We start from the raw sequence: 26,101 nt of genomic DNA on the forward strand, positions 1-26,101 counted from the left end.
TATGTATGCAAAGGGTTTTCTTGTTTTTTTTTTATCGGGTCTAAAAAAGGGTTTTTAAAAGGGGTTTGTTTTTTTTTATTTTTGTATGGGTTAATGGTGGAAATTCCATTTAGCCAACACTACGAGACCAGATGGAGAAAGACAGAGAGCGAGAGATAGGGAGACAGAGCGATAGAGAGAGACGGAGTGTGTGAGACAGTGAGAAAGAAATACTTCCTTACCTCAAAGTGTAACTGATGTTGTTGTACTTGTTGTGATGATGTTGTTGTTGTTGATGTTCTTGTTGTTGTTGTAATTGTTGTTGTGTCGATTTTGATATTATTTCTTATTAACGATTTTAATTGCATTTAATTAATTTTTAGATCACGATCGCGACGCGAAACCGGAACGATTGGAATGGAATCCTTTAAAACCGTTAGGTGAGTGCGGAGGTGTCTGTGTGTGTCTTTTCAGAAAGAGATAGATACATATAGATAGACAGAGATAGGGAGAGAGAGCAGGAGAGAGAGAGATGCTGAAGAGTGGCAGAGATAGAGAGAGAGAGGGAGCGATCGCCTATCACACGAAGATTCTCTCAATCTCTGTATAGTTTTCTTTTTTAGTTGTATTTGATGCGATTCTGATAAATATATAATTGTTATTTTTCTTTTTTAATTTTTGTTCATATTTTGTGTTTGTTATGCTTTATTCCTTATGCGTTTACAATATGAACTGGCTACAGTTTTTTTTTTTTGTGTGTCAAAAATAGAAGACAATACAATCAAAGAAGAGCAAAGAAAAGAAGGACAAAACACAAATCTTTAATTATTAGTACTTCAATTGGAACCAAATCTTAGCCTTATCATATGGGAAGTAGCCAACAACCAAGCCTGATCAATTTATTATCTTAGATACCCGATTACTGATCTTCATATATGTATATTCTTTGTCCTGTTGTTGACCAAGCCCCACTAAATTAGTGTTTTCATTACTAATGAAATCGTATAACGGTCGCTAAGGAAAATCATAGAAAACTAAGGGGAAATCAGGAATGATATAACTCTATAACCTATTCACTGTTCCCGATTACCTCTCTCTTCGATTCATGGCTCTGGTTCTAGTTTCCTTGGCCTTGACTACAGTCAAATGAGATACGCTATATATGTATCTATATTTACCTAACTAAGATCAACAACAAAAGGGAACGGAAATCATCGGCAATATATGTATATAGAGAGATATATGTGGCGTACACAACTAGGTTTATATTATACGAAGAGAGGAGTCACTTATTAACAAACGTACCACATACAGACATATGCATATGTAAGGATAATATACATATATATAAAATACAGATAGATATACAGAGAGAGGACTCACAGGATGGCCTAGTTATACGAAAAAGAACCAAGAACAACCAAGGAATAAACGATAATCGCACTGCCTATAGACTAAACATGGGCTATATTCATGATCACTTTCGGTTATATCGATCAATCAGATTACATAGACATCGAGGGACGAACAACACAAACGAAGTGGGAGGCGGTATCTTTTGTTTTGGTTCTGGGTTTTGTTTTGGGTTCTGGGTTTTGAGGGGACTATAAGGATAACGAGTGGTAGAGGGACCAAACCAAGGTGCTGCCCCACATGCGGAAACCGAAAAGACTCACTTGAGGAACCGCCGCCAGCGCCCGGTGGCGGGTAGGAGAACCAAAATTGATGGGCCAGTTTGGAGTGGAGCCCAGCCAATGGGCTATCTGAAATGAAAATTTTTAAAATTAATTTATGAAATTTTTTCTTATTTTCTAGCGGTACTATATACTATAGGGTGACTCCCTAGAGGTTCTAAATCCTTTTTTGTGTTTCACAGTATACAATAATGTTCGAAGTACCAAATTTTATATACATTTATTTTGCTTTTTACCACAAAACCTCATGTATGTAGTTCCGAGAGCCCTTTTAGGATATTTCAAAATCTTACTGAGTATTTAAATTTAAAGATGATCGTTCTACAAGTAAGTCCTTGTTTTCAGGCTTCCAATTTGAAAATGTATGCCCTGCCTAGCTCCAATTGGAATACTTACCGATAGACGAGTCCTTTTGCTTGCGCCTGTGTGTATGTGCGTTTTTTGTGTGGGCCTCAGTCGGTTCGCTTGGTTTTCGTCCTTTCCAGTTGTATGGCTTTCCAGTTTCTCTAGTGGCTCGAGTTGAGTTTTCTACTCCATGTCCAGGCGGCGGGCACGTGCGATAAGAGAAGTGGGATTGGGTCCGACTGGGGATGGCCGGATAGAGAAGCCCCGGGGGCGTGTCAGTGGCTCATTGCGGCCGGCAACTGGGGATATTCGCTGAGCAACGAGGCGGCGCTGGTCACCCGCTGGGGCACCAATGGGTTAACTAATGGGAGCCAAAAAAACAAACAAATTAGAGTCGTACGCAAATTGAGGCCATCAACTTACTGACTTATCTCGTCACCCATGTGGCAACTAATCAGCCAATCCTACACTCTGATCCACATACACACGGACATTAACATATGTGCACTGAGAGAAATGAATGGGCCAAGTGCAGGGTTCGAAAGCTTGGAAATGTGTAGGAACTCCACTGAAAAAAAAATAATGCGATGCAAGCCAAATGTTTATATTTCTATGTAATGTTCAAATGGGGGGAAAGGGATATTTTTCAAGGCAGAAGGATATTATTGGGAATCAATTTTAAAATTTTAATATTAATAATTTTTTTTTTAAATACGAAATATGGTTAAGTGTATGCTGTGAAAAATTCAACTAATTTTATGTTCTTTAAATAATAAATTATTAAAATTACTTATCAGTGATTGATTTTATAGATTCTCTGTGAAATCTGCCTAGCCAATTCAATTGTATTTAGAAATGCAATCTAAATAATCTATGAGAATTTCGTCCAGTGTAGTCCTTTACATAGGCGCTAGAAACCGCAAAATGCCGAATGACTGTGGCTATGGCAAGCAAATCTGGTTAACCATGGCAAATCAAATCGAATGGCATTACATCAGCGAGAGCCACTCGAGGGTTAAGTGGCCTGGCTGCATGGGTTAATGGCTTGATGGGCGAAGAAGAGCAGCAGCTTTTATGCCATCTGAACAGGCTTAGAGGCCCAGCATGTGAAAATGGGTCAAAAACGTGACTCTTCAGCGATAAGAATGGGGCTCAAAGGGGGCTGCGAGGCGGGGCACTTGAAGCCGCACACACACAAACACACACGCACACACCCCTCCCTGCTTAAACAAAATGAAATAAAAAGACATGACCCTACAACAAAATGGCATTGCTTACATTTTATTTTTTTATTGCTATACCCAACAAAAAAACACCCAGCTAATCATTATTTTTATGTTCTCCTCTCTTGTAGTCTTCTTTCAATTAAATTCAATTGATTTGTTTCGGGATTCTATTAAGCGGGATTCATTTTTGCTGATTAACACATTTTTTATGGTCTAATAATGAGCTGAAATGCGTTTATTGTGTTTCATTTTAATTAAATTAATCATTTTTATTGTTGGCAATGCTTTGATTTCCATTCAGTGAGGGAAATCATTTAAAATTTTATTATTATTTTTCTTTAAATTTTAAAAACTATTTAAACATTTCTAAACATTTTCTGAACCTTCTCTGGCGTCTCCAATATTTTCTTCTGCTTTTAATATTTTTTAAAGGTTTTCTAATTTTGAATTGTATTTTGAATTGAAGGATTTTTTCAAATATATTTTTATTTTCTGTATTGGCTTTTCTTTGACTTTTCCTTTTTTATTTGATTGAATGGATTTTCTTAAACATGTGTGGTTTCCTTGCCATATTTGGGTCACTTTATCAGCGGAAGTTTCTCCTTTTCCATCTCTTCGGCTTTGCCTCTTCAACTTCCGCTTTCTCGCCTCTTTTCCTATCCTATTTTTTTTTTTTAATTTTTGTTTAGGGTCTTGATCTTTATTGTGTGTGTGTGTAATATGTTGATGTTTTATGCTAAGGTTTTTTGTTTAATTGCGAGTGCTTTTTGCGGTTGTTGGGCGAGGAAGGGGGTTTTAGAACCTACAACAACCATTATGACATTTTATTGCCTTTCACACACACACACACACACAAGCCAATGAAAAAAAAAAACAAGGAAAACAACACTAAGCTCGGCCTACACACCCATTTAGAATATGTGTGACGTAGTCAAAGAGCGAGCATAGGAGAATGAGGGGGAATGGGATAGGGGGAGGAGAGAGGAAGTGGTAGGGAGATATGCAGGTGGAGAGTACAGGGCGCGAAAGAGATGGGGCATTGGGGGGCCTGTTGCGACCCAAAAGGGAAAACAACCGTTAATTAAGACTATTGTGAATTTTTAGCACTTTTTCATGCTGTTGTTTTTCTTTTTTTGTAATTTGGTTTTTTCTTGCACTTCCCGCACTTTTAATAAAAAAACATCACTCACTGATAAAAAAAAAGAGCTAGCAACAACAGCAGCAGCTTATAAAATATTTTTGATAAATCAACAAAAAAGAAACGAACGAAGGAGAGAGAGAGGAGGAGCAGAAATCGCGAATAGCTGAAAAGGAATTTGGCACACGCGTCGCACATTTACCGTTGCGATTTACCGTTGTACCACTCACTGCTTCCTCTTCTATAGCTGCCGCTGCTGCTGCTGCTGCATTTCGTTGTTCTTGTTGTTGTTGCTTTTTACTTTCATATTATTTTTACTACTGCTAAATCAGGACACGTTTCTAATGCGTAAAACGGGTGGAAAAAGAGCGAAGAAAATAGGAGGAAGAAGCGAAGAAAACGAAGTAGAACTCAACTCGACGGAGGCGGCGCCCTTGCAACTGCTTGCTGCTCTGCTTGCGACTGCGACTGTGGCTGCTGCTTGCGATTTTGCGACTGCTGCTGCTTAGCAGCTGCTGCTGCGGCTTCTCTGCTGCGCTGCTGCTGCTGCTGCCGCTGCTACTGCTGCTTTTACTGCGTCGTCTCCTCTCGCGAATGCGAATGCCATGCGATGCGTACGATGATGATGAGGGGCCAAGGAAGCTGCGGCACAGGAGCAAAGCAGAGCATGGCACATGATTAAAAAGCTAATGGGAACACTCGCAGAAGCAGCTTCACGAGAGCGGCGCATGCCGCCACAAGAGAGAGCAATTGAGAGCGGCAAGCAGTGCTGCCCGGAAGAGGAACAAGCGGTTTTTTAGCCATTATTGTTATTTTCCGGCCTAGAGATAATGTTTGAAAAAATACTGATTATAGATGTTTCAGGACACCTTTAAAATATTATAGAAGACATTTAAAAAATTAAAACGATTTAATTAGAAACATACGTTCGTTGTATTTATGAATATAGATAAGTATCTACCCAAAGAGACTTTAAACTTAAACAAAATATTACGATTTCAGCATCTTTATAGCTCGTACAGCATAAGGATCAAATTTAAGCCATTATCCTTAATTTCTGCAAGCTAGATTCCACGGAGAGAGGCTGAACTGTCAGCACCAAAGCTTGAGTTGCCGGTTGGCAAAAAATTCAAAACGAAAAGCTTCTGAAAGCTAAACAGCTGTTGGAGCTTACCCCAAGAATAGCTCAGCTACCCCAAATACGAAAATAGCAAAACGATCAGCAGTAAAAAGCTTTAACAAACATTAAACAATTCATTTTTTTAGGCAGTAATAAGATGTCAAATAAAATATTTTAAACAATAAATTGTCGGATTTATGTTTTAAAAAAAAGTTAAAAATAGTATAAAAATCTAACACATTCTATCAAATTTATAATAGACATCATAGGTACATTTTTGTTATTTAAATATTAAAATATAATTATAATTATATTATTATTATTATTATTATTATTATTATTATTATTATTACCATATTTCTGAATTATATTTATTTTCCTTTAAGTATAATATTTTATAAATTATTATATTATATTATTATTTTTATTATCATATTTCAAAAATATTTTTATTTCCCTTTAAGTATTATATTTTATATGACACATTTATGTACAAGCTATTTATGTTTACTTTCGCTTTATCTCTAATATTATCTGTGAGCGTGTGTGTGTGAATTTAGGGGGCACGTTGGCCAGACCCAAAAGTCTGATAATGACCGTATCAGCGGAGATAAGCCCCAAAAATTCTGGCCATAAATTTATTAATTGGAACGAACTGCCGAAATATGTGTGTAGTCCGAAAATTGAATGTTGAAATGTGTCATTTCAATTCGCTAATTCCACCTCCTATCGGGAAATCGGGGGATATTGGCTGAACTATTTGACTGTCAGTATTTGCTTACTATTTTTTTTTTTTTTTTTCGCACACGCATTCGCGGACTCACGCGATAAGGTTAAATATAGTACAGACATGTGTGCGAAGCATACAAACGTGTTTACATAAATACAGTGCTACACAGGAAGAAAAGTATACCCATGTTACAAAAAATAAGGGTAAACTCTTTGGTGTTCTGCTTATATATCCATACCCTTTCTAAAATTTAGTTTAAATAAATTGAAAAAGGAAAAGGACTGAATTTAATTATTCTTTGAAATTTTAAAGAATTTCCTAGCCATAAAGAAACAAATAATGAAAATTTATTTTATTGAAATTTAAAGTTAAATAATTATTAAAAGAAATGTAGACTCTTCTGGTATTAAATTCATATTAAAATATATCCTAAGATTTTATTATTTATAAATTGTAAGGTCATTGAATTTTCGTGTCTATGCAAATAATAAAAAATAAATAATTAATATATTTAAAATCAAAGTTTTTTGAATTTTTCAATCATAATCATTTGTCTTTATAAATTTCAAGAGCATCTCTCAGTGTATGCGAATCTTCGCATGCATATAAATGAACTCGGCGAGAATTTGTACTCAATTATTTAGCATACGACGAGTGAATGCAGTTTTCACCCCCCTTCTCGTTGATTCTTCGCCGCCCTGCCACGCCCCCATTTTCATTGGCTTTTCGCTTAATTACAACGGTTTGTTGAACTTTGTTTCGTTATAAATAGGAGACACTCAAGACCTTTCCCGAATTTTCGAAATCAAAAAATGAAATCTCCGTTCTTATCGCACCTTTCTTCGGTCGCCGCTCAGCCTCAGGTGACCTTGAGAATTTTGATAAAAACTGACAGCCGAAGGCAGGCAGAACAACTCAAAACCCAAAACGAAAACGAAACCGAAAACGAAAACAAACAACAAAGTCTGAGTCGAAACTCACAAAAAAAAAAACAAACCAGCAGCATATGGTGTGTATATGTTTGGCGGTGCTCGTGTATTTGTGTAGAACTCGTTTTTTAAAATGCGTCGTGCGTTTTTTATTAGCGCTTCTTATACAAATATATATTGGTATCAAAAAAAATTGTATAAAACTTTAGTCTTTAGCTCTAAATACAAATTAAATACGTACGAAATGCTTAACTTAAGTATTGGCAACAAAAACACTTTACACAGATGTGGGGAATATATAGCATATAATATAAATGGAACATGTGCTTAGGGTTAAATAATCACTAAGTGTACACAGAAAAAAATATGAATGGCCCTTTGATCATTGTATGGTTTTTTTTTTTGTTGAACATTTGTTATATTAGGTAAAACTTATTTAAAAAATAGTTTGTTGTAAAGAGAAACAAATAATTTTCACTTTCTCTTAATCATTTTTTTTTCATTTTTAAGAATAGAAAATGTACAAAATTAGGAATGGGATCAATCTTAGAATATATGCGTAAATTATATATGCCTGGAGCTGTGCTTAGATTAAATATTAAATTCAAGAAATTAAGGGAATATCTAGGACCTGGTTTATGCCTTTTAATATCGACACACTTCGACTCTTAAAATTTGCGATAATTTCCTCTGTGTAAGGGTTGTGATTGGGTTTTTTTAAATTAGATTTCCAAGCAAGAAAGCTTCTAGTGTCCTCTAGTGAAGTGGCTGCTGATTAAAGTTAATGGCTCCGCCCAGCTATATCCGCAATGTCACCTTTTTGGCGACTGGAGGTCACTACTCCCGGTCGGAGGAGTTGCCGCCCACCTCCTTGCCGGAAGCCTTGCACTGCAGACAGTAGCGATAGGAGACCGGCTCCGGTGGCTTGGTGGTGGCACCCATTCCGGAATGGGTGGCCGCTGCAGCTGCTCCGCCAACAGAGTCGAAGGGATTCGGCTTGCTGTCCACCGGACTGATGGGGAAATGCTGCCAGTGGGGACATGGCATCTGCTTGGGCGGATGAATGGGGAACGGCATTCTCACTGACTGGATCTGGCACTCGACACAACAAAAAAAATAATAGAAACACCGGACTGGATCTGTGTATCTGTCCCTGGTCTCGATCCGCCAAAGTATCTGTATCTCTAGCTGGGTGCTGTCGCTGTATCTGTATTTGGAGTCGCTGCCGCTCAGCTTGAAGTCTCGATGCGAACTGTGCGGATTGCTAGAAGCGACGCCGCAACGTCAACGACCAAAACAAAAAACAAAAACAAGCCAAGCACAAAGAGAGGCGGCGGCGAGACTCACGCGCGTAAAGTCGACCGGTATATACCCTACATACCGAAATAATATATAATACAAATTATAAAATAAATTTATGAAATGAAGTGCTTTATAATATACACAATGAAAATATTATACAAATTATATTCACACTAATGATTATTTTAAATTGTGTTGTTATTAATCATCATAGATGAATGTCTCTATATTTGTATTTTTATTATATTTAAAAGTCCGTTTTTTTAATTTTGTTAAAGTAGTTTTACCTTATTTAAATATTAATTATAAAAAGTAGGGTAGGGTAGGTAGGTAGGGTAGGAACAACTTGGCAGTAAAACAACTCAGGAACCAAGCAACAAGGAGCACTTACACACACACACACACACACACTTACTCGGCGGGCTCGTCTAGTCAACAAAGAAGCAAGAGCAACAACAACACCAGCAGCAGCGAGTAATGACAACAGAGAACACAAAGAGACAAGGAGAATGAACGAGAGCTAACGGAGAGACCGGTCTGAGGGAGTATCAACTTTATCGCGCTCTTCCTCTCTCACTGTCTGCCTCTCTCAGTTGGGCGGTGAGTGGGTGGGTGGTAAGTGCAATCGTCGCTTTTCCACTCCTTCGTTTTATGGTTCCACTTTTCAGTCCACTTCCATTATTCTACCATTCCCAAAGATCTTATGCTGTGAAGACAAAAATCGGACTTTGCCCGCCAATTACATTGTTAACCCTCTGAGGACCTAGGCGGTAGAAATATTTAATTATTAAAAATCATAATATATACGAAATTTAACTGAATGATATTTATATTTATATATCTATTTAATATACAATAAAAAAAACAATATTGAGCCATCGAATAAAGGTTATAATTTTTTTAATTTCGATATCCCATGGGTTAGTTAGGGTTAATCAATGGAGCTGGGGATGTGCCAGAGTGGATGATTGGTGAACTGTCGCCAAGGAATCCCTTTCCGGGTTCTCGCATCGCCGGCGAATGTTGTTAACCTCAACGCGTGCTTTGTGTTTGCCTTTTGTGCAACTTTCTTTATTGAGTATACGCACCGTTGGCTCAACTTGCGTTCGTCTTGCATTTGTATTGGCTGCTCATTAATTGAGCTCGACGACTGCTTAAAGTGCCTTGTGCGGCAAATGTATCTATATACGTATATGCATATATATCCAGTGCAATCAATGGGGGTCGGAGTATACTGGTTATAGTTAAGACCAACTATGTACATATTATCCCTGAATTGAGCAACAAAAACTATTTACAAAATGAAAGGAAAAAGCTTAGCAAACAAGGCAGCTTCTAATGACATTTGACGTAAAAGCCTTTGTTTAAAGAGACAGCTCTAGGCAATGCAAAAACGAGACCATATTAAGTAAGCTCTAATTTAGTTTAGTTTAGTTTAGTAAACTTAACTAGAGCACCTATTTTATAGAGATTAGTAACAACAAGCGTAAACTAATAAACATTTCAGAGGCATTGAGCCAGACGGGACGAGTATATCGTAAATCTGCCCAAGGAACGATCGGGAAATTAGGAGAAAACAAGAAGCCAGCAAAAGGTTTTAATAATATAAATAATTTTATAAAAAAAAAAATCTACTGATATCTTAATATATATACATATGTACATATATTGATATTTATAGCTGCCATAGGATCAGTTTTCTTTCTCTAGGACAATCGACTAAAGTCAAGCTCCCAAAATAAATGAAAATCAAAAGCCATGGTTATAAGTTAATTATTAGATCTTTATTAAACCTATGATTTAGGCAAAATACAATTGGCATTGCCAGCAGCTCAGGGACTGCTGGCCATGCACTACAATTAAGATTTTGCATTTACAAATTTCCATTCGAATCTGTGGATAATGACGGGGCTTTATCTCGTCATCAGATAGATCTATCAATTCTAATTTCATCTAACAAAAAAAAAAAAAAATACATTGTGTGTGTGGTGTTAAAGTCTATCCTTATTTCGATTTACTTTATAGTTTTTTTGTATTATTTGCATTTTTATTGGTTTAATTAAATTTGATATTATTTCGTTTCGTTAAAATGTTTTATTAAAATTCTTCGATTTCTTACCCTAAGTCATTATTTATTATTATTTCCTTTGTTTACTCTTGTTAGATCACTTTGCACAGCACGGACTGTGCTACAATAATAATAATAATAATAGTAAAAAAAACAATTAAATATTTCTACAATTCATGCTGCTGCTGCTGCTGCTGGTGGCTTACAACTATGGATTACAGTTATAAAGAGAATTATAAATATGATTATTGTATTGGTATTGTTTATGTGTATAAAAAACCTTTACACTTGTTAAAAATTAAATTACCATTCGCTCAGCTCGTGCCATTGTATAATTACGTTCATTTTTGTTTTAACAATTGCCTACGTTTTATTTGATTTAGTTAAATACAAATATATATATTTATTTATTTTTTTATTTATTTAGTTGTATTCTCGTATAAGTATATTTAATTTAGTTTCGCTTGATGTCCTGGATCTACATCCTACATTAGATTTATACTTAAAAATTTAGACTACAAAGTAAACAATATTGTGTAAGAATATATATCTTTATATATATATCTGTATAAATATCAATTCGATTTTCGTCGTCTGCCTTCATTTTGCGAGGAAAGTTAAGAAGTTATTTACACAACGAAAGTGATCAAAGATTCGAATTGGAAAAGCAGCAGATTATCTATAATATATATATCTGTCGCCTTGGCGACACCGAATGCTTCAGAGATACGTAGTGTTACTTACGCAGCTGGCTAGTTAGTCAGAAAGAGCCTTGTGAATGCAAGGTAAATCATAATTAGAACACCTGAGTTTTACATTTTACACATTTATGTTATGTATCATCATAATATATCATATATCGTCAATATCGTAAGTAATATCATTCGCCTTTAAATGGAAATTGAGGTCGCCTCATCGCCTCTGTCAAATATTTGGATTATTTTTATAATTTTCAAGTTGGAAAATCAAATAGAGAGAGAGAGAGAGAGAGAGTTGTGAGAATCTTGTGCAAACAGTTTAAAAACTAAACTACGAGATATCCGTTTTTTTGGCTTCCTACATATACATATACATACATCTATATATATATATATATATATATATATATATATATATATATATATATATATATACTTGTATGTGCAAGCTTTATAAATATGTTACATTGAAAGATTCCCGCTGAGATTACGTGTAAGCTACCTAAAAACTTATAGAAAACTACAAAAAAAAAAAAAAAGTAGATAGGGGGGTTGCTATCTCCCACACACATTAAGTATGCCAATATCGAGAGCTAAGTAAGATGCAGGGCTATGGACGGGCCAGCGGAGCCCGCTTACGAGGCATTGGAGGCTGGTAGCGTTACGGGCGCCTGCCTGTAGTACGCATTCGCCCCCTTGATGGGCAGGGGATGAGCCTCCGTATTGAATACCCACTCATCCAGCGGCAGCACCGAGTCGTCCGAGAACAGCAAGTACAGGTACTGCAAGGATTTAGCAAAAGAGTTTAATTTCGATTACAAAAAAAACCACAAAAGCATCAATACCTTTAGCGTTTCGGCCAGGAAGAAGCTTTGCTGTACATCGTCCTTTTGCGGCTCCTGCTGGTAGACATTGCGCAGGCCGCAATAGCCATGGGCCGTGCGGCAGTGCTTCTCCAGGGCCAGGACCGCCTCCCAGCCCCAGTCGCGATACTTTTGGTCATGGGTCAGGCGCCACAGGACAAAGTAGCTCTCAAAGGTCTCCGGCCGCAGGATATAATACTTTTCCTGCGAACGCAAGGCTCGGGCCTCCACAGCGTCGCTGAATCTGTATGGAAAACGTAAGTAATTAAATCCTTTGGGTATTTTTTGTGATTAGTAAGGACTTACCGGAAGGCCTCGGGTCCCAGTTGTGTGGGCGCTCGTATATAACTCTCGTGGCAGGTGTTTGTGATGCCCTTGCCCACCTCCATGTACTTGTCGGTGTAATCATTCTGCCTCGTGGCAGCTCCCAAGGCAAACAGGCCGCCTAAAGATATTAAAATTACATTATTATAAGAATAAACCCTGGAAAAGACTGTTACTCACCCGAGAAGCAGGCCAAATGATCCATTTTGTGCTCCAACCGATCAAACTTGAGATCAGAGACATAGGTCAGTCCGCCGGGGCTGGTGCGCACCATCTTGTCCAGAATGGCCAACATCGCCTCGTCAAACATCTCGCGCGCCTCCTCGTCCGTTTGCCCCGACTGCAGCCAGGCCTTCAGCAAGTACTCGTAGTAGCTGTCGCCCAAGGCGCCCAGGGACATGTGAACTGCAGTGAATAATTAAAGGTTAAGGAAACCCTTCCGGCTCCGGAAATAATCTACACTCACGTTGCCCCCATTTGCCCGTCTTGGGATTCAGGAAGTTCGGATACAGGCCCTTTGGCTTCTCAATCTCCTTGAGCACTTGACGAATGGTCTGGACACGTTCCCGGTACAGCGGGTTGCCAGTTATGTCGCTCAGATAGGCAAACTCCAGATGCAGGGTTCCAAACTCGGAGAGAATCGAACTGCCGCCGGATGCCCAGCCATAGTTCTTGGCCACGCCGGTCTTGGTGTTGACCAGGGCATATGGTATACCCGTGGGCGTTTGGAAGGCTGGAAGCAGCTTGTCGGCAATATGCTGGGCCCGTTCCTTGTACAGCGGATCACCGGTAAAGGCATACAGCGTCAGCATGCCGCCAACAAACCGAATGTTTGTCTCAAAGACACTCAGCTCGGCACTGATGTTGTCCAGGGAGAACTTCCGTTCGATCCAGTCGCGACCCTCGCGATATTCCTTCTCCAGGCCCATGATGTACAGGGTATCCAGTCCATCCACAATTGTGGCGCCCAGATCGTAGGAGCCAAAGATGCTGCCCGAATGGGGACGCTGCGACAGGGGACGCAGCTCGTTTTTGCCCCAAGCGTACAGTTTGTAGTTGTGCCAGGCGTGCTCCATCATCTAAAAGGAGGAGAAATAATTTTAATATTTAATAAAATTGTTTAATAAATTAAATAAAGTGTTGTTTGGAAAATTTATCAAGGTTTCAGCATGAAAATCATATCCTAAGCTCTGGAATTTATCAATTACTTCGTGGACAAAGCTTTGGCATTATATGGAAATGAAAAACTAATCCCAGCTTTCAGTCCTTTTCATGATCACGCAAACAATATGCATATATCCTGAACATTTCACCTTATTTCTATATTTACTCGCCGTTTAATGTTTGGCCTTCAGTGGAATTCGTTTCATATTTAGTTTCTCGCTTTCAGCGTGGTCTGAAATGTTTGCATACGTCAGAGTGTCAGTGTGTGCGTTGATTTTCTTTTTTAAGGTTTTTCTGTTGGTCCTGCTTCAATTGAATATCGCCCACTCACACCCAAAACACACACATACACATATATACACACAATCCGCGCACCTGAAAAGTCACGTAGCTGGCGGTAGCCGCAGAAATGTTAATGAAATGGACAGCGGAAAATCTTTTTCATTTGCAATACCCTCGCTGAAACCATATGAAGTTTTTGATGGGTTTTAACTATTTTTCAAGCGAGAAAATAATGTGGTGTTTGCCTTTTTAATAAATAAAAAGCTTTAAAAAAAGGAAATATTATAAATTAAAAATAAATACACTATGCATATCAGAGTTTAATTTATGTTTTTTACAAAGGAACTTTTATTTGCGACTTGCTTTTCACAGGGAAATATTTTTTTAGCTCCCATTTGGCGTAGTGCAAGTATTTGGTTATGCACCTGTGTGCGTGTGAGTGTGTGGCCTCTGCAGCACTATTTTGCATTTTGCCATGTACATCCGCTCACAAACACACACACATGCACACGCACACATAGCATAATTTGGCATTGCATACTTTCGAGAGGCTCTCTTGTTAAACTCTCCGCCTCCCTCTTTTGGTGTGGGTTTCACTTTTTGGGTGATTTGCCTGCCCCCATTTTAAATACCCGGTATTTGGGGAGAAGAAGGGTATGCCAAAAAAATATAATAAATATAATTAATATTAATAAAAATATTTCATGACTATTTTAAAGGCTTTAAAAATGCAGTTTATTAAAAAGGTAAAAAAAAAGCATGGTCACATGGTAAAATAAACATTGATTTTCATTTCAAAATATAATTTTTAGCTTTATAATTAACTTCTTTCCTAAATACCAAGCAATGGTTTTGTATGACTTAAACAGAAAATATTTTGTAACATACATTGTAAGTAGTTAGCTTGTAAAATATAAAAAGTTTAATTTGTATTTAAAATTTATACAGCCTGGGTATTCCATGTTCGGGTCTTCTTTAAACCACATTGTTCCTTACTGTTTTTGCTGCAAAAATTAAATTACGACCACACGACAAAGCACTCAGCATGGTCCCTTTTCCTCCTCCTCCCTCCTGCAAACTGCCTCCTCCATCCTTGTCATGTTTGCTTTTGTTCGACGAAGGCGAAGGCAAAAAGGAGCCAGAGAGAGAGAGAGCGGGAGAGAGAGGGGGCTGAACAAATATTAACAATTTTCCCGGTAATTAATTAAAGTCCAACGCGTTGACATAACCTACTGCTACTGTAACAATCCTGAACAGCAAAACCCAAGATTGAATCCCCCACTTAACCCATTAGGTTTCAGGCAAAAAAAAACTGGAATTGGACTTTATTGCAAGGTCTCCGCAACCAAGGGTTAAGGGATTAAGAACGGGTTAAGTATATGCAAATTTAATCAATTAATTTCGCTATTTAATTGCATAAGTCCCGGATAAATGCTGGCTAATTAAAACAGGGCAAATTGCGTGCTTTGGGATAAATAAAAGCGTAAAAAGGTGGATGGGTTGGGATGCACACCTCACAGGTGGGCACGAGGTGGGAGGCGCGCACTGACTGCGGCGGCAGGGGTACCAGTATTTATAGATAGCTAGAGAAAGGTTGATCGAGAGAGAGAGAGAGGTTAATCGAGAGAGAAAGGTTGATCGAGAGAGAGAAAGGATGATCGAGTGGGTTGGGATGCACACGTCACAGTTCACGAGGGGGGCCTCTATTTATAGGTAGTTAGAGAGAGAGAGAGAGAGGAGTTGATCAAGTGAGAGCCGAGCTGAGAGCGGAGCTTAGAGCGTAGCTGATAAGCTCAGCTCACTGCAGTGTGCGCGCTCTCATACAAGCAGTGTGTGTGTGTGTGTGTTAGCTTCTCTGATAATTTTAGAGAACCGAACACACACACACAGTGCACACACAAAGAGCTGAGCTGGCCTTATCGGCTGCGCTCTCAGCTGCGCTTTCAGATGCTGACGTGCGTTTTCGATCAATCCCTCTCTCTTTCGCCAACAACCTTTCTCTCCCTCGATCAACCTTTCTCTCTCTAGCTGCCTATAAATAGAGGCCCCTCTGCCGCCGCCTCAGTCAGTGCGCGCCTCCCCCTCGTGTCCAACTGTGACGTATGCAATCCATCGGGATGACCGCAGAAAAGTGTCAATTTGATGAAATTCTGTCAGTTATAATAATAATCGTGCAAAATCGCCAAGAATCTCTGGAATCAAAGGAGTTATTCAGCGATGAATCTCAATTTGTGCGAGTGTTCCCTAGAGTTCATCTGCTGCTACCTGTGCATCTCAACCCATCTGGATGACCCCCGAAAGAGTGACACTTCACTGGATCTATGCAAATTCTTAATATAATTCTGCAAAAACATCAAGAATCTCTGGAATCAAAGGAATTAATCATCGATGAATTTCAACCAAGTCTGCGGTGAGGAAGCTGAAGGTAAGTCCAAGCCAAAACTATTATCCTTTATACAAATATAAAGCTGCGATCGGGTTTAGAATACTTGGCTTAAAACAAAAAAAGAAAACTAAATGCAGAAACAGATAGCTGCTTGTTTTAATTTATTTTACTTAAAAGAATTTGTATTTTTTTTCCCGTCCAAATTGGCAGCATTTTATTTGCAAATTAAACTCTTAACGGACAAAGGTAAAGCCGGAAAACATTCATTCCACGACGACTCCACGCCCCTTTTATTCCGCCCACAAGCTCCGGAAAACCTCAAAGCCGGTGGTCAGCCCCCAAACAGAGACAGATATACAAATAAGAGAAAGAGAGAGAGAGGGACGGGGGAGGGAATAAAGAACCGCTGTCAGTGAATTAAAAGTCGAAATGTTTACAACCCGCAAAAACACTTTAAACGGATTACAACAGCTGCCAAAAAGTGCGAGGAAGGGGCAAGGATAAAGAGGAGGGGGGCAATGACGAAGGACAGAGGTCAGGTCAGGTCTTCTCTGATTTTCTGGGATTTAATGAGCCGCAGCTCAGATTGATGGATGACAAGCAGGAATGTCAAGTGCGAGACGAAACTGAGAGAACATAAACGGAATTAAATAACACTTTCAGGGGACAGAAAACAGAAATAAGGTAAAATAGTTGTGATATAACAAAATGTTTATATTTTAAATATATATAATATTAAAAATAATAAATAATATTTTGAATACATTTGATAATTTCTAACACATTTCCTTGTCATTGTTTCATTTTTGCATTTATCATTCTTTGTTTAAATTTATGACTTTGGCAATTGGTGACCTTAAGTGTCTGCCTCCGACCCTGACCTTTAAAGTTTATTGTCTTTATATTTGAAGCCAAAATCCATAAGATTAATGCCTTATGTACGCACAAGTTGGCTCATAGATAAAGCATTTATAGCATTTGTTTAAATTTGTTTTCTTAAAATTTTAAGAAGTTTCCTTTATAAATAAATAAACTAAAAATATATCCAAGTATTTTCCATTAAAGTGTTAGCTAAGCTCTGGAAAAAACTGAGAAGAGAAATCTCGAAATCATCAAGTCGACTAATTTACGGAAATTGCTTGATGGATTTGACTGATTGATTGAATAATTTTCGTATTCTTGTGGCACCCACACACACGCTCATCCATTTCAGCTAACATAAAGCCAGATGTTTGTGTGTGTGTGTTTGGATGTCTTCATTAAGGATCAAGTTATATCCTGGCAATGTGCAAACGTCGGACAAAACGTGCCACAGGCGCAGGAATGTCAGCCTCAAATGGATGTGCGTGAGTGTGACATCGCCGTGCGGATACAGTAAAGCCTCCCTAATGATAAACAAGGTTCAAGGATATTTAATTGCAAGAACCATATATATTTTAGTTGTTAATATCACAGTATTGTTTAAATAAAATAACCTTTTATCAACTAAATTATTATAATACTTTTTGAAGGTAAAGAAATAACATTTCTATATTGATAAAAATATTAAAATTTTTATACAAAATGTATACTTGACATATCTTGTTTTTTCTTTCTTTCTGAGTGCCCACTGTACTTGAACGTATGTGTTTTTTTGTGCATTGGTATGTTGGTACATAATTTCCGCAATGGAATGTCCCAACATGGGGAGAGGACGCCCCAAAGACAGAGATAGCAAGGGGATGTTAGACAGAGTGAGAGACACTCGTCATATGTCACAATGTGTCCACATCCCACAAGGCAGGTGTTGTGGCAATTCTACACCGCAAAAAAAAACACTATTTTGGAGGGTTTTAAAGAAAAAATAACTAGGGTTTGGAAATACCTTAAAAAACCTATTTTATGAGTATGAAATAAAATAAAATAAAAAAAAGAAGTAATAAATTCAAAGGAAAAACTATTTTTTATTTTTTGTCACGCTACTTTTTTAAGTTTATATATATAGTTATACTTTTTTATTTATTTTCTATTACAAAAAAAAAGTATACATTTGGAAACATTTTAAAAAGATTTAAAACCTTTATATTGTTCTTTTAATCCAAAAAAAACAGCGCTCGGATTATTAATGTCCTTTAAGCTAATTTTTTAAACATATAATTTTAAATTTAAATTTAAGTTATGGACTTTGGCCTGCAAAATTCGTGTTCAAAACTAAGCAAAAAAATGTTCTACACAATTTTCCACCTAATTTTCCGGCGTGTACACTGATTGCTTTACATTGAAATTTTCGTGCAGTGTCCTCACAATTCTAGCCCGAATTTGACTTGGAGCTGAAGCTAGAGACAGGGCCTGAGCCTGAGCCTGAGTCTGAGTTTGAGGCATGCCACAGCTGAAATGTTGGCACTCGCTGGAATTGTTTTTCGTCAGCCGCTGGCACGTGACTTTCGTCATTCACTTGATGGCATTTCATTTGAGTCGTGTTCCCGTTTTAAAAGCCCCGCCACCGAAGGACACGATAACTCCGTGTCCTGTCGTCTTTTTCTGCAGCTCCACTGCCTGTCTCTTTCTCTCTTCCCAGCAGCCATCTTCCTCCATCTAACTTTAATGACAGTCCCTTGAGGACCCAGCGATTTACGAGCGCAATCTTAACAGCCAAAAAATGAAAAGTTGGAAATTGCAGGAAAGGGACAGAAAGTAAAGGGGGGAAAAGAGAGAGAGAGAGTCACAGAGGGGTAAATTTAGAAGGGGAGCAAAGCTGTGTTGGCCAGCCATAATTGAATAATCCAAGATATTTTTTGAATGCAACTTTTCAGCACAAAGTTTTTACCCGCTTCACATACATACAATACACATGCATACAAAGAATACAAAGGAGAGAGATAAAAAGTACAACAAAAATACCGAAAAAAAAAATACCATAAGGAGTAAGTTGAAAATTGTTTGTGAAAATATGCATGCACACACACATAAAGAACTTCCTTGGCAGCAGAAAAGTTTAACCAGAAACTCTGGCAAAGAAAAATAATTTGCTTAAGGCCATAAAATAATGCAGAAGACGACGGTTTCTCCATTCTTTTCCCACCCATCCAATCTTCTAGTTATCCCTTCACTTTCCCCAGTTTTGCTTAATCTTAGAGAATATATATATATACATATATATTATGCATATATTTAAGAAAATCACAGCTTTTGACTAGAGTAACTCGGTACTAATGGTACCCTTTAGTTGGAAAACTAGGAAACTAGGGTAAATAATGCAGTATTTTTGTGAGTACAAAAAATATTTTAAACAGTTTTTATAATTATTTTATTAAGAAGAAATTATTATACAAGAGTTATAAATTTTATAAAAATGATCGTAATGGTAGCTAAAAAGCGATTATAAGCATAGTAAAAAAATGCTGCAGTATTTTTGTAAACTCAACAAATATACTAAACTTTGTTGTTGGAATGAAACAGTTTATATATTTTTTATATTTAGAAGTTCTTATTTAAAAATAAAAATTAATATATAAAAATTTTGATTTTATAACTTTGCAAGATTTTTATTTTTAAAGGTTACTTTTGATTGCCTTTCAAAAGTTACCTCCAAAAATACTGCAATATTTTTATAATTTCACAAAAATATAATAAACTTTCTTCTTGAATCTAAACATTTCTTTATTATTATAAATTTGTTAAACATAATCTTATCAACTGTGTTTTTTGTGGCATCTATAGCTTTGAAATGAATACACTTCCAACTATTTAACTGATACAGGGTATTTCTTTTTTGGTTGGAAAAAACAATCTAACTATTTGCATTAAGGTGCCAGCGGCTGCTGTGACTGTGTGGGCGTATTTGGTCAGGGGGGCGTGGCCGCATAACAAAATATGAACTCTAGTTTACCGCCACTCCTCCCCACCAAAAGCCAGATAAGAAAGAAGAAAGGCGAAGCTTTGCTGATGACAGAACAAAGACCCACAGAGAAAACTATGAAGTGAAAGAGAAATATTTTTTTTTTTGTTTATTTTTTCAACAAAAAAATTTAAGTAAATACTGTTGGCTTAATTCCTTAAGATTTGCCGTCAAAGTTTACATTTCCACTGGACATTCCCTTGCCCGACCCTGTGCTATTGACAATGAAACTCGTCAAAACGTTCAAAACGTTCGAAAACATGGCCAACAACAAGACAGAAATACCAATAGCAAAAGCAATACCAATGCCAATACCCATACACATGAACGCTGATCCAATTGGAGGACAACAGCAGCGAGCTGGGTTAGTGTCAGTGCTGGTCGTGCTCATTGGATTTGGTTCCAACTGGTGACCCCCGGCCGCATAGTGGTTAGAATTTTGTTGGAATTTTAAAGTTAAAGAGGGACCAAGAGCGGAAGATCAGGATAGAACAGGATGTCAAAAAGGAGTCATGGAAGGACTTAAGTACGGGGTATTTCAATATATTAAATTTTTATTTAAGTTGCTATTATAAAAATTCTTAAAAAATGTTTAAAGTTTTAAACCCAATTTAAAAAGTGTCTAAAAGTATACAATGAAAATTTGTAACGTACGTCTTTTTGGTAGCCTAATTTGGGCAATTTTTAAGGGTTTTAAAACTAAAATTTTCGTAGCACTCTCTTAACCTAAATTTTAAAATTTAATTTTTTAATATTTAAAAACAATATTTCATTTCCCTTAACCACTGTTTAGTCTTTGGTATTTGCTGTATTTGCTGCTCCTTTCCTCGTGTTGTGTTTGTGTGTTCCCACTTGGCCATTTTTGGGGGCCAGTTCTTCCCCGAGTTTTCCATTTACTCGTTTCTGCCCTGTGCTCCCGCCCTGCCGGCCTGCTTCCACCTTGAACAAGCGGCTCAGTTGTCTGCGCTTTTGGCTTTTCAATGCGTCCGTCGTTCGATTGGGCCTGGCGGTGTTCGTCTCTGGTTCGCCTTTTCCGTTGTAATTTGCATGGCCAATGGACGGGCGGAAAATGGGGTGTTGTATGTTGGCTAAATAGTGAGTATTGTGTGAGGACGTTTCACGGGGCAGAGACATTAGCAGAGGGGAGGAACACAATTCGATTATTAGCTGCCGACATGTGTAGAACATGAAAAGCAAAACAAGCCAACGTCAAATGGGCAAAACAAACCAAGTGAAAAGAAGCGGATGGATAGAAGGAATGAAATAAAGGAAAGCAGGTAAGAAAAAGACATCAGAAGGCGGGAAAATTGCCTGCAAGGGCAATACCCAACCAAGGCTAAAGGTGTTCAAGTGAAAATTTTGAACTTGAAAAGAATTGAAAAGATGTACAAGTAGTTCTAGGATCAAGCGAATTCATTGAAGATTAGAAATCTCTAAAAAAAAGAGGCTACAAAACGTTGCCAAATATAAAATATCATTGCAAACTTTTAGGCAGCTCTTTAAGGCATTTCTAAGCCCTAGTTATTTTCTCTTCTACGATTTATTTGATTTTTATTTATTTTAAAAATACATAAATAAAATTAAATTAATAATTAATTTTTGTAATTTACTTGAAAAACTATTCACCAGACTCAGAAATTCAATTCTGTTTAATAAGACATACATACTTGGAGAAAGGGGAACTTATTTGCCCCACACACTTAGGGTTTACTACTATTTTTCCGAGCCAAACTGAAGGGTGTATCACATCAATTCCAAGTTAACTCACCTGCAATGAGAAATAATCGGAAAAGAACAATGAATAAAACATCAGAGGCAACAGCGAGGCGATAAAGTATAAAAGGCTACGCGGCAGCCGAAGAACAAGAAAGTTAAATTGCAACAGATTGTTTTTCCCTCCCGGGTTTCCCATTCCCATTTACCATTTTCCATTTCCCAAGCTCACCCAAGGAAAATTGCAATGCTTAAGCTGCTATTCTACATAAATGTCTTCATCTGTATTTCAACCCCTGCCAGGGGCATCTTTTTCCAGGTAATCGTAATCAGTTGAACGAATGTATTCACATTCACCTGCAATATTTGCACTCAATTTCGCACTCCCCCTGGAAAGCATTGTCTTTGTATATGTATCTCTGGCAAATGGTAAATGAAAATTTAAGTCAATAGAATGCAATTTGATTTCAGATTGCCTGGTAGTTTGGTAGCTGAATGAATCAGGCAGCTGCCAAAGGTATTGTTTTGTTTTATTATTATCATTTAAGCCTCTTCACTTTGATTAACCGTGTGTGAATTGTGGAAACTGAGAGGGAGTCTGACTTTCTTGGCACAGCTCAAGTCTTCTTTGAAGGTCCTTAAAGTTAAGTTATGCCCCCAGCTATTACCAAGTAAGCTCAAAGTTTAAATTGCTAAATAATTTAAATAGGATTCTCTTTGGTGTAATTTTCCGCTTTTCTTCGCTGTCTTTTCGCACTTTAAATCCTTTTAAATGTATCCTAGCATTGGCTGTACTTTCTGAACTCCTTGTGCTGCAGTAAAGGCTCCTGCAGTTGCAAGTTTACACTGCAAATAATTGCTTTTGAAGTTTTATATTTTGGAAACTGAAGTAGAATGAAAATATATTTTTTTGTAAATTTTTTAAGGCACTAATTTTTAATATAATTTAATTTTTAATACAAAAATTAAAATAAAATTATCTATCATGAGTTTTATTTCTTATGTGCAGTTGGTTGAAATTACCATTAGTTTAGGCGCACAGCCTGGCTCAAGGTCTCTATCTCCTTCCCAGTTGGCACGGGCTTTTGAGCAGTGAAAGCGTAAAGCAATTGCCAAAGGACAGCCCCCTTCACTGCGAAAAAAAAAACGTAAAGGAGGGGAAACTATGGCCAACCACGTAATGGCAATTGTACAAGAGAAGGAGCCAAGTGAGCGTAATAAACGCCAAGATTTAGATCACATTCACTGGCTAAAACAAGGGGCTCACCGAAGGGGGTTAAAGGTATGTGCGGGGCTTAGCCAGAATGTGGGAAAAAGGGGTCGGAAAACTTCACTTTGAAGGGCTGATTTAAGCAGAGAAATCATGGAATTTAAGTTGACTATCAGCAGTTTATTATTATTTTAGTTAAATATATATATTTTTAATGATTAATATTTCTGAAAATGAATTATACAAATTCACAGGAATGTATATGGATGGGAAATATTTAATATGAAATATAGAAATATAGAATATTCTATGAAAAATATCTGTAGACTTAAAGTATCGAAAAATATAATATATCGAAAAATATAATATATCGAAAAATATAATATATCGAAAAATATAATATATCGAAAAATATAATATATCGAAAAAAAAATCATTTAAAAAATATAAAACTATATATAATATAACTTTAATATATCGAAATTTCAAATATTAATAAATATATTTTTAACTTTAAAATATCGATATAATAATGAAAAATATCAGAAAAATGATTTTTCTTTCATGTCTTTCCTTCCGATATCGCTTTATAGCTTATTTATACCAATGTTATCGATAAAGTATCCATATATCGATATAATTCTCCCATCCCTAATGTACACTACAAGAGTTAAGCCGTGCTTTAGGGGGGACCGCCTTCAAAGGGGTGCTTCTGGGGGTGCTAGTTGCTGTTGCTGCTGTTGTTGTTGTTGTTGTCACGTGCTTGTTTATCGCCGCACTGGTGTTTCAGAAAACGAGCTCAATATCGCCATATATCCCTGTCCCTTTATCTGCGTGTATGTGTCTGCAACTTGAACATTGTCCTGGTGCCCCACCCCTTGCCCCTGCCATTCCCTCTGCCTGGATATCCTTCAAGTGTTTGGCTTGAAATAAAGGACAGACGGAGAGGAAGAGGTGGAGCGAGTTGCAATAAGGTGAAAATTCCGCATTCCGCATTTTATTTGAAATATTTTCCACGAAATGGCAACAAGATGATCTAGGGGTGTGATGGATAATTAATGTGTCAGTTTGCGAGTTGAAAAATGAACAAATTTCCGGCACGCTATCGGGGTACACTTTTATTTAAATATTATAAAAAAGGGAAGATTTACTTAATAAAAATAATACAAATAAATTGAGAATTTGTTTATTAATTGTAAATGTTTTATAAATATAATTGCTACTTAGTCTTTTTTGGAACAAGTAACCCCTTTTCGTATAAAAACATTTGAGGCTTCGCCCAGAAACATATTTATTTTCATTGAAAATGTATGCAGAGTAATTTCGAAAGGGTCTGAAAGTTATTTTGGGTGAGCATTTAAGGTAATCCGATTCCTGTCAGTCGCTAAGAAAACGGTCAAGCATTTGAAATGGATACTACGCGTTGAGTTAGCACCTTTAACCCACCCACCATCGCCTGGTTTTTCTTTAACCCTTGGACTCACCTTGACTACTTGGTTTCGCTTCTCGTAATCAATCAAACCGCCGGAGGAGCCGTTGGTCTTGACCCCGCCGACGGGCAAAGGTGGAGAGTCCAACAAAGTCGGTGAAGTGGGGACAAAAGGAGCACGAGTAACGGAAACAGATGGAATTTCCTGTGAGTTTTTCAATTGATTCTCCAGGATTTTTGGTGTTGTCTCCCCTATAACAGCTGATATCTTTGGCAGCTCCAATGGTTCCTGCTCCTGTTCCCGCTGCATTTCATGCTCGCCTTCTTCACCCTCATCCTTGGTGGCATTCAACTTTAGGTAAATATTCCTGGGATGATTATTCACATAGTTGAGCTCCTTGATCTGATTCTCATTGTTGCTGACACTATCGCTGGCCACCTTTTCGTTCAATCGAATGATATTCGATAGGTTTATGTTGTTGATCAGGGTTATACCCGTGACGACCACGAGCACGATGACAAAGCAAATGCCAGCGATTAGCAGGAGGGGTGTGGTTTTCGAAGTTTTTGGGCACATTGTTTTCGATTATTTTTTGATTTTGATTTCACTTGTCTTTGATTGGTTTTTTTGATTTCAATCTACACTCTATTTGTGACTTTGATTTTCTAGAAGCAATACACAACAGTTCCAAGTAAGTACATACCCCTCTTAAAGTCACTCAAAATCATCCCTTTTCAACTCCTTTCCACTTGTTAGAGATACCTTTAATTCCCGTTTGTATTTACATCACTTAAAGCCCTCGTTTGCTTCAGTCTGCCTTTCCCTAAGTACTTTGCCAGCAGAGCAATATAAAAGTTGACAAGGTTTTATTGCATTCCTTCGTTGTTGTTTTTTTTTTGTCCCCTCTTTATTTTGCTTGTTTCCCGACAAAAACCAAAAGGACATCCTGGCTAACAGTCACTCAAAGTACAAGAATTTCCTCAAATAAAAAGCACAACAAATAAAATGTCTTCGCAACGGAAGAAAAAGAGAAAAGTTGAATAGAAAGATGCAAACTTTTTAGGTGAGAACTGGACCCGTGTAATGTCTAAGTGTTCTATACTTTTTTTTTCTCAATATTTTCTTCCAAACTCAACTTTTGCCCCCATCTGTCGCTTTTCTATACGCTGTGCATATTTTGAATTTTCCCCAAGTTTTGTTAGAGGCGCACGACTGCACTTTGGATTGGAGTAATCAATGGGAGGAAATGGGGCCAAAGGGGGGTTGGAGGAAAAGTCAGTGGAAATATTAGGAAAGACCAAAATATGTATTCCAAAAAAACATTGAAAAAAAAGCAACTTCGTTAGGCAAAAATAAATATGGAAAAGGGTATTTTTGTAAAAAATTACGTATACGCCCCATGTGACACGTAATATCAATGCCATATTTATACAAAAAATCATTTAAAAAAGTTATTTTGTTAGACAAAAATATATGAAAGAAAGGTATTTTTTGGAAAATTGCGTATACGCCCCATATGACCCGTAAAAGGTATCATTAATCCTTTCAAAAATCACGTATACGCCCCGCATCACCAGTAAATAATGCCATTCATCTTTCAAGAAAAGTAGTAACATTAAAATT

The 26,101-nt window shown here is 37.3% G+C and overlaps 2 protein-coding genes and 1 long non-coding RNA gene across 9 annotated transcripts in view; all 3 read right to left on the reverse strand.

Annotated features, from left to right (window-relative positions):
* Positions 1-2,078: 2,078 nt before the first annotated feature.
* On the reverse strand, positions 2,079-4,870 carry LOC121502135 (uncharacterized). 2 transcript variants are annotated; one of them, XR_011445527.1, is made up of 3 exons: positions 4,799-4,870; positions 2,446-2,586; positions 2,079-2,379 (listed from the first exon to the last, which is right to left on the reverse strand). It is a non-coding gene; the product is annotated as an uncharacterized lncRNA (long non-coding RNA). The 2 variants fall into 2 exon arrangements; XR_011445528.1 differs by having other exon boundaries at positions 2,442-2,586.
* Positions 4,871-7,246: 2,376 nt separating this feature from the next.
* LOC108080028 (uncharacterized) lies at positions 7,247-8,411 on the reverse strand. Its single transcript, XM_017174601.3, has one exon. It carries the CDS (start codon positions 8,236-8,238, stop codon positions 7,999-8,001), a length of 240 nt encoding a protein of 79 aa, XP_017030090.1. The 5' UTR covers positions 8,239-8,411; the 3' UTR covers positions 7,247-7,998.
* A 1,814-nt stretch (positions 8,412-10,225) lies between these two features.
* The window catches only part of alpha-Man-Ia (alpha-Mannosidase class I a), a 64,334-nt gene continuing 48,458 nt past the window's right edge, over positions 10,226-26,101 (reverse strand). For 5 of the 6 annotated variants that reach the window (XM_017174707.3, XM_017174706.3, XM_070288649.1 and 2 more), the window contains exons 3-7: positions 12,883-13,495; positions 12,597-12,821; positions 12,399-12,537; positions 12,075-12,336; positions 10,226-12,011 (exon numbers count right to left, since the gene is read on the reverse strand). In XM_017174707.3, coding sequence (XP_017030196.1) covers positions 11,865-12,011; positions 12,075-12,336; positions 12,399-12,537; positions 12,597-12,821; positions 12,883-13,495 — 1,386 coding nt within the window. In that variant the 3' untranslated portion in view covers positions 10,226-11,864. Of the gene's footprint in view, positions 12,012-12,074; positions 12,337-12,398; positions 12,538-12,596; positions 12,822-12,882; positions 13,496-24,532; positions 25,140-26,101 lie in introns of those variants that run through there. The other variant, XM_017174711.3, reaches the window with a different exon arrangement.

The sequence above is a fragment of the Drosophila kikkawai genome, chromosome X (assembly GCF_030179895.1).
Source record: "Drosophila kikkawai strain 14028-0561.14 chromosome X, DkikHiC1v2, whole genome shotgun sequence".
NCBI lineage: Eukaryota > Metazoa > Arthropoda > Insecta > Diptera > Drosophilidae > Drosophila > Drosophila kikkawai.

Bases quoted from the DNA above. Each gene is read 5' to 3' on its own strand.
- LOC108080028 (XM_017174601.3), bottom strand. From the start codon at position 8,238: ATGCCGTTCCCCATTCATCCGCCCAAGCAGATGCCATGTCCCCACTGG.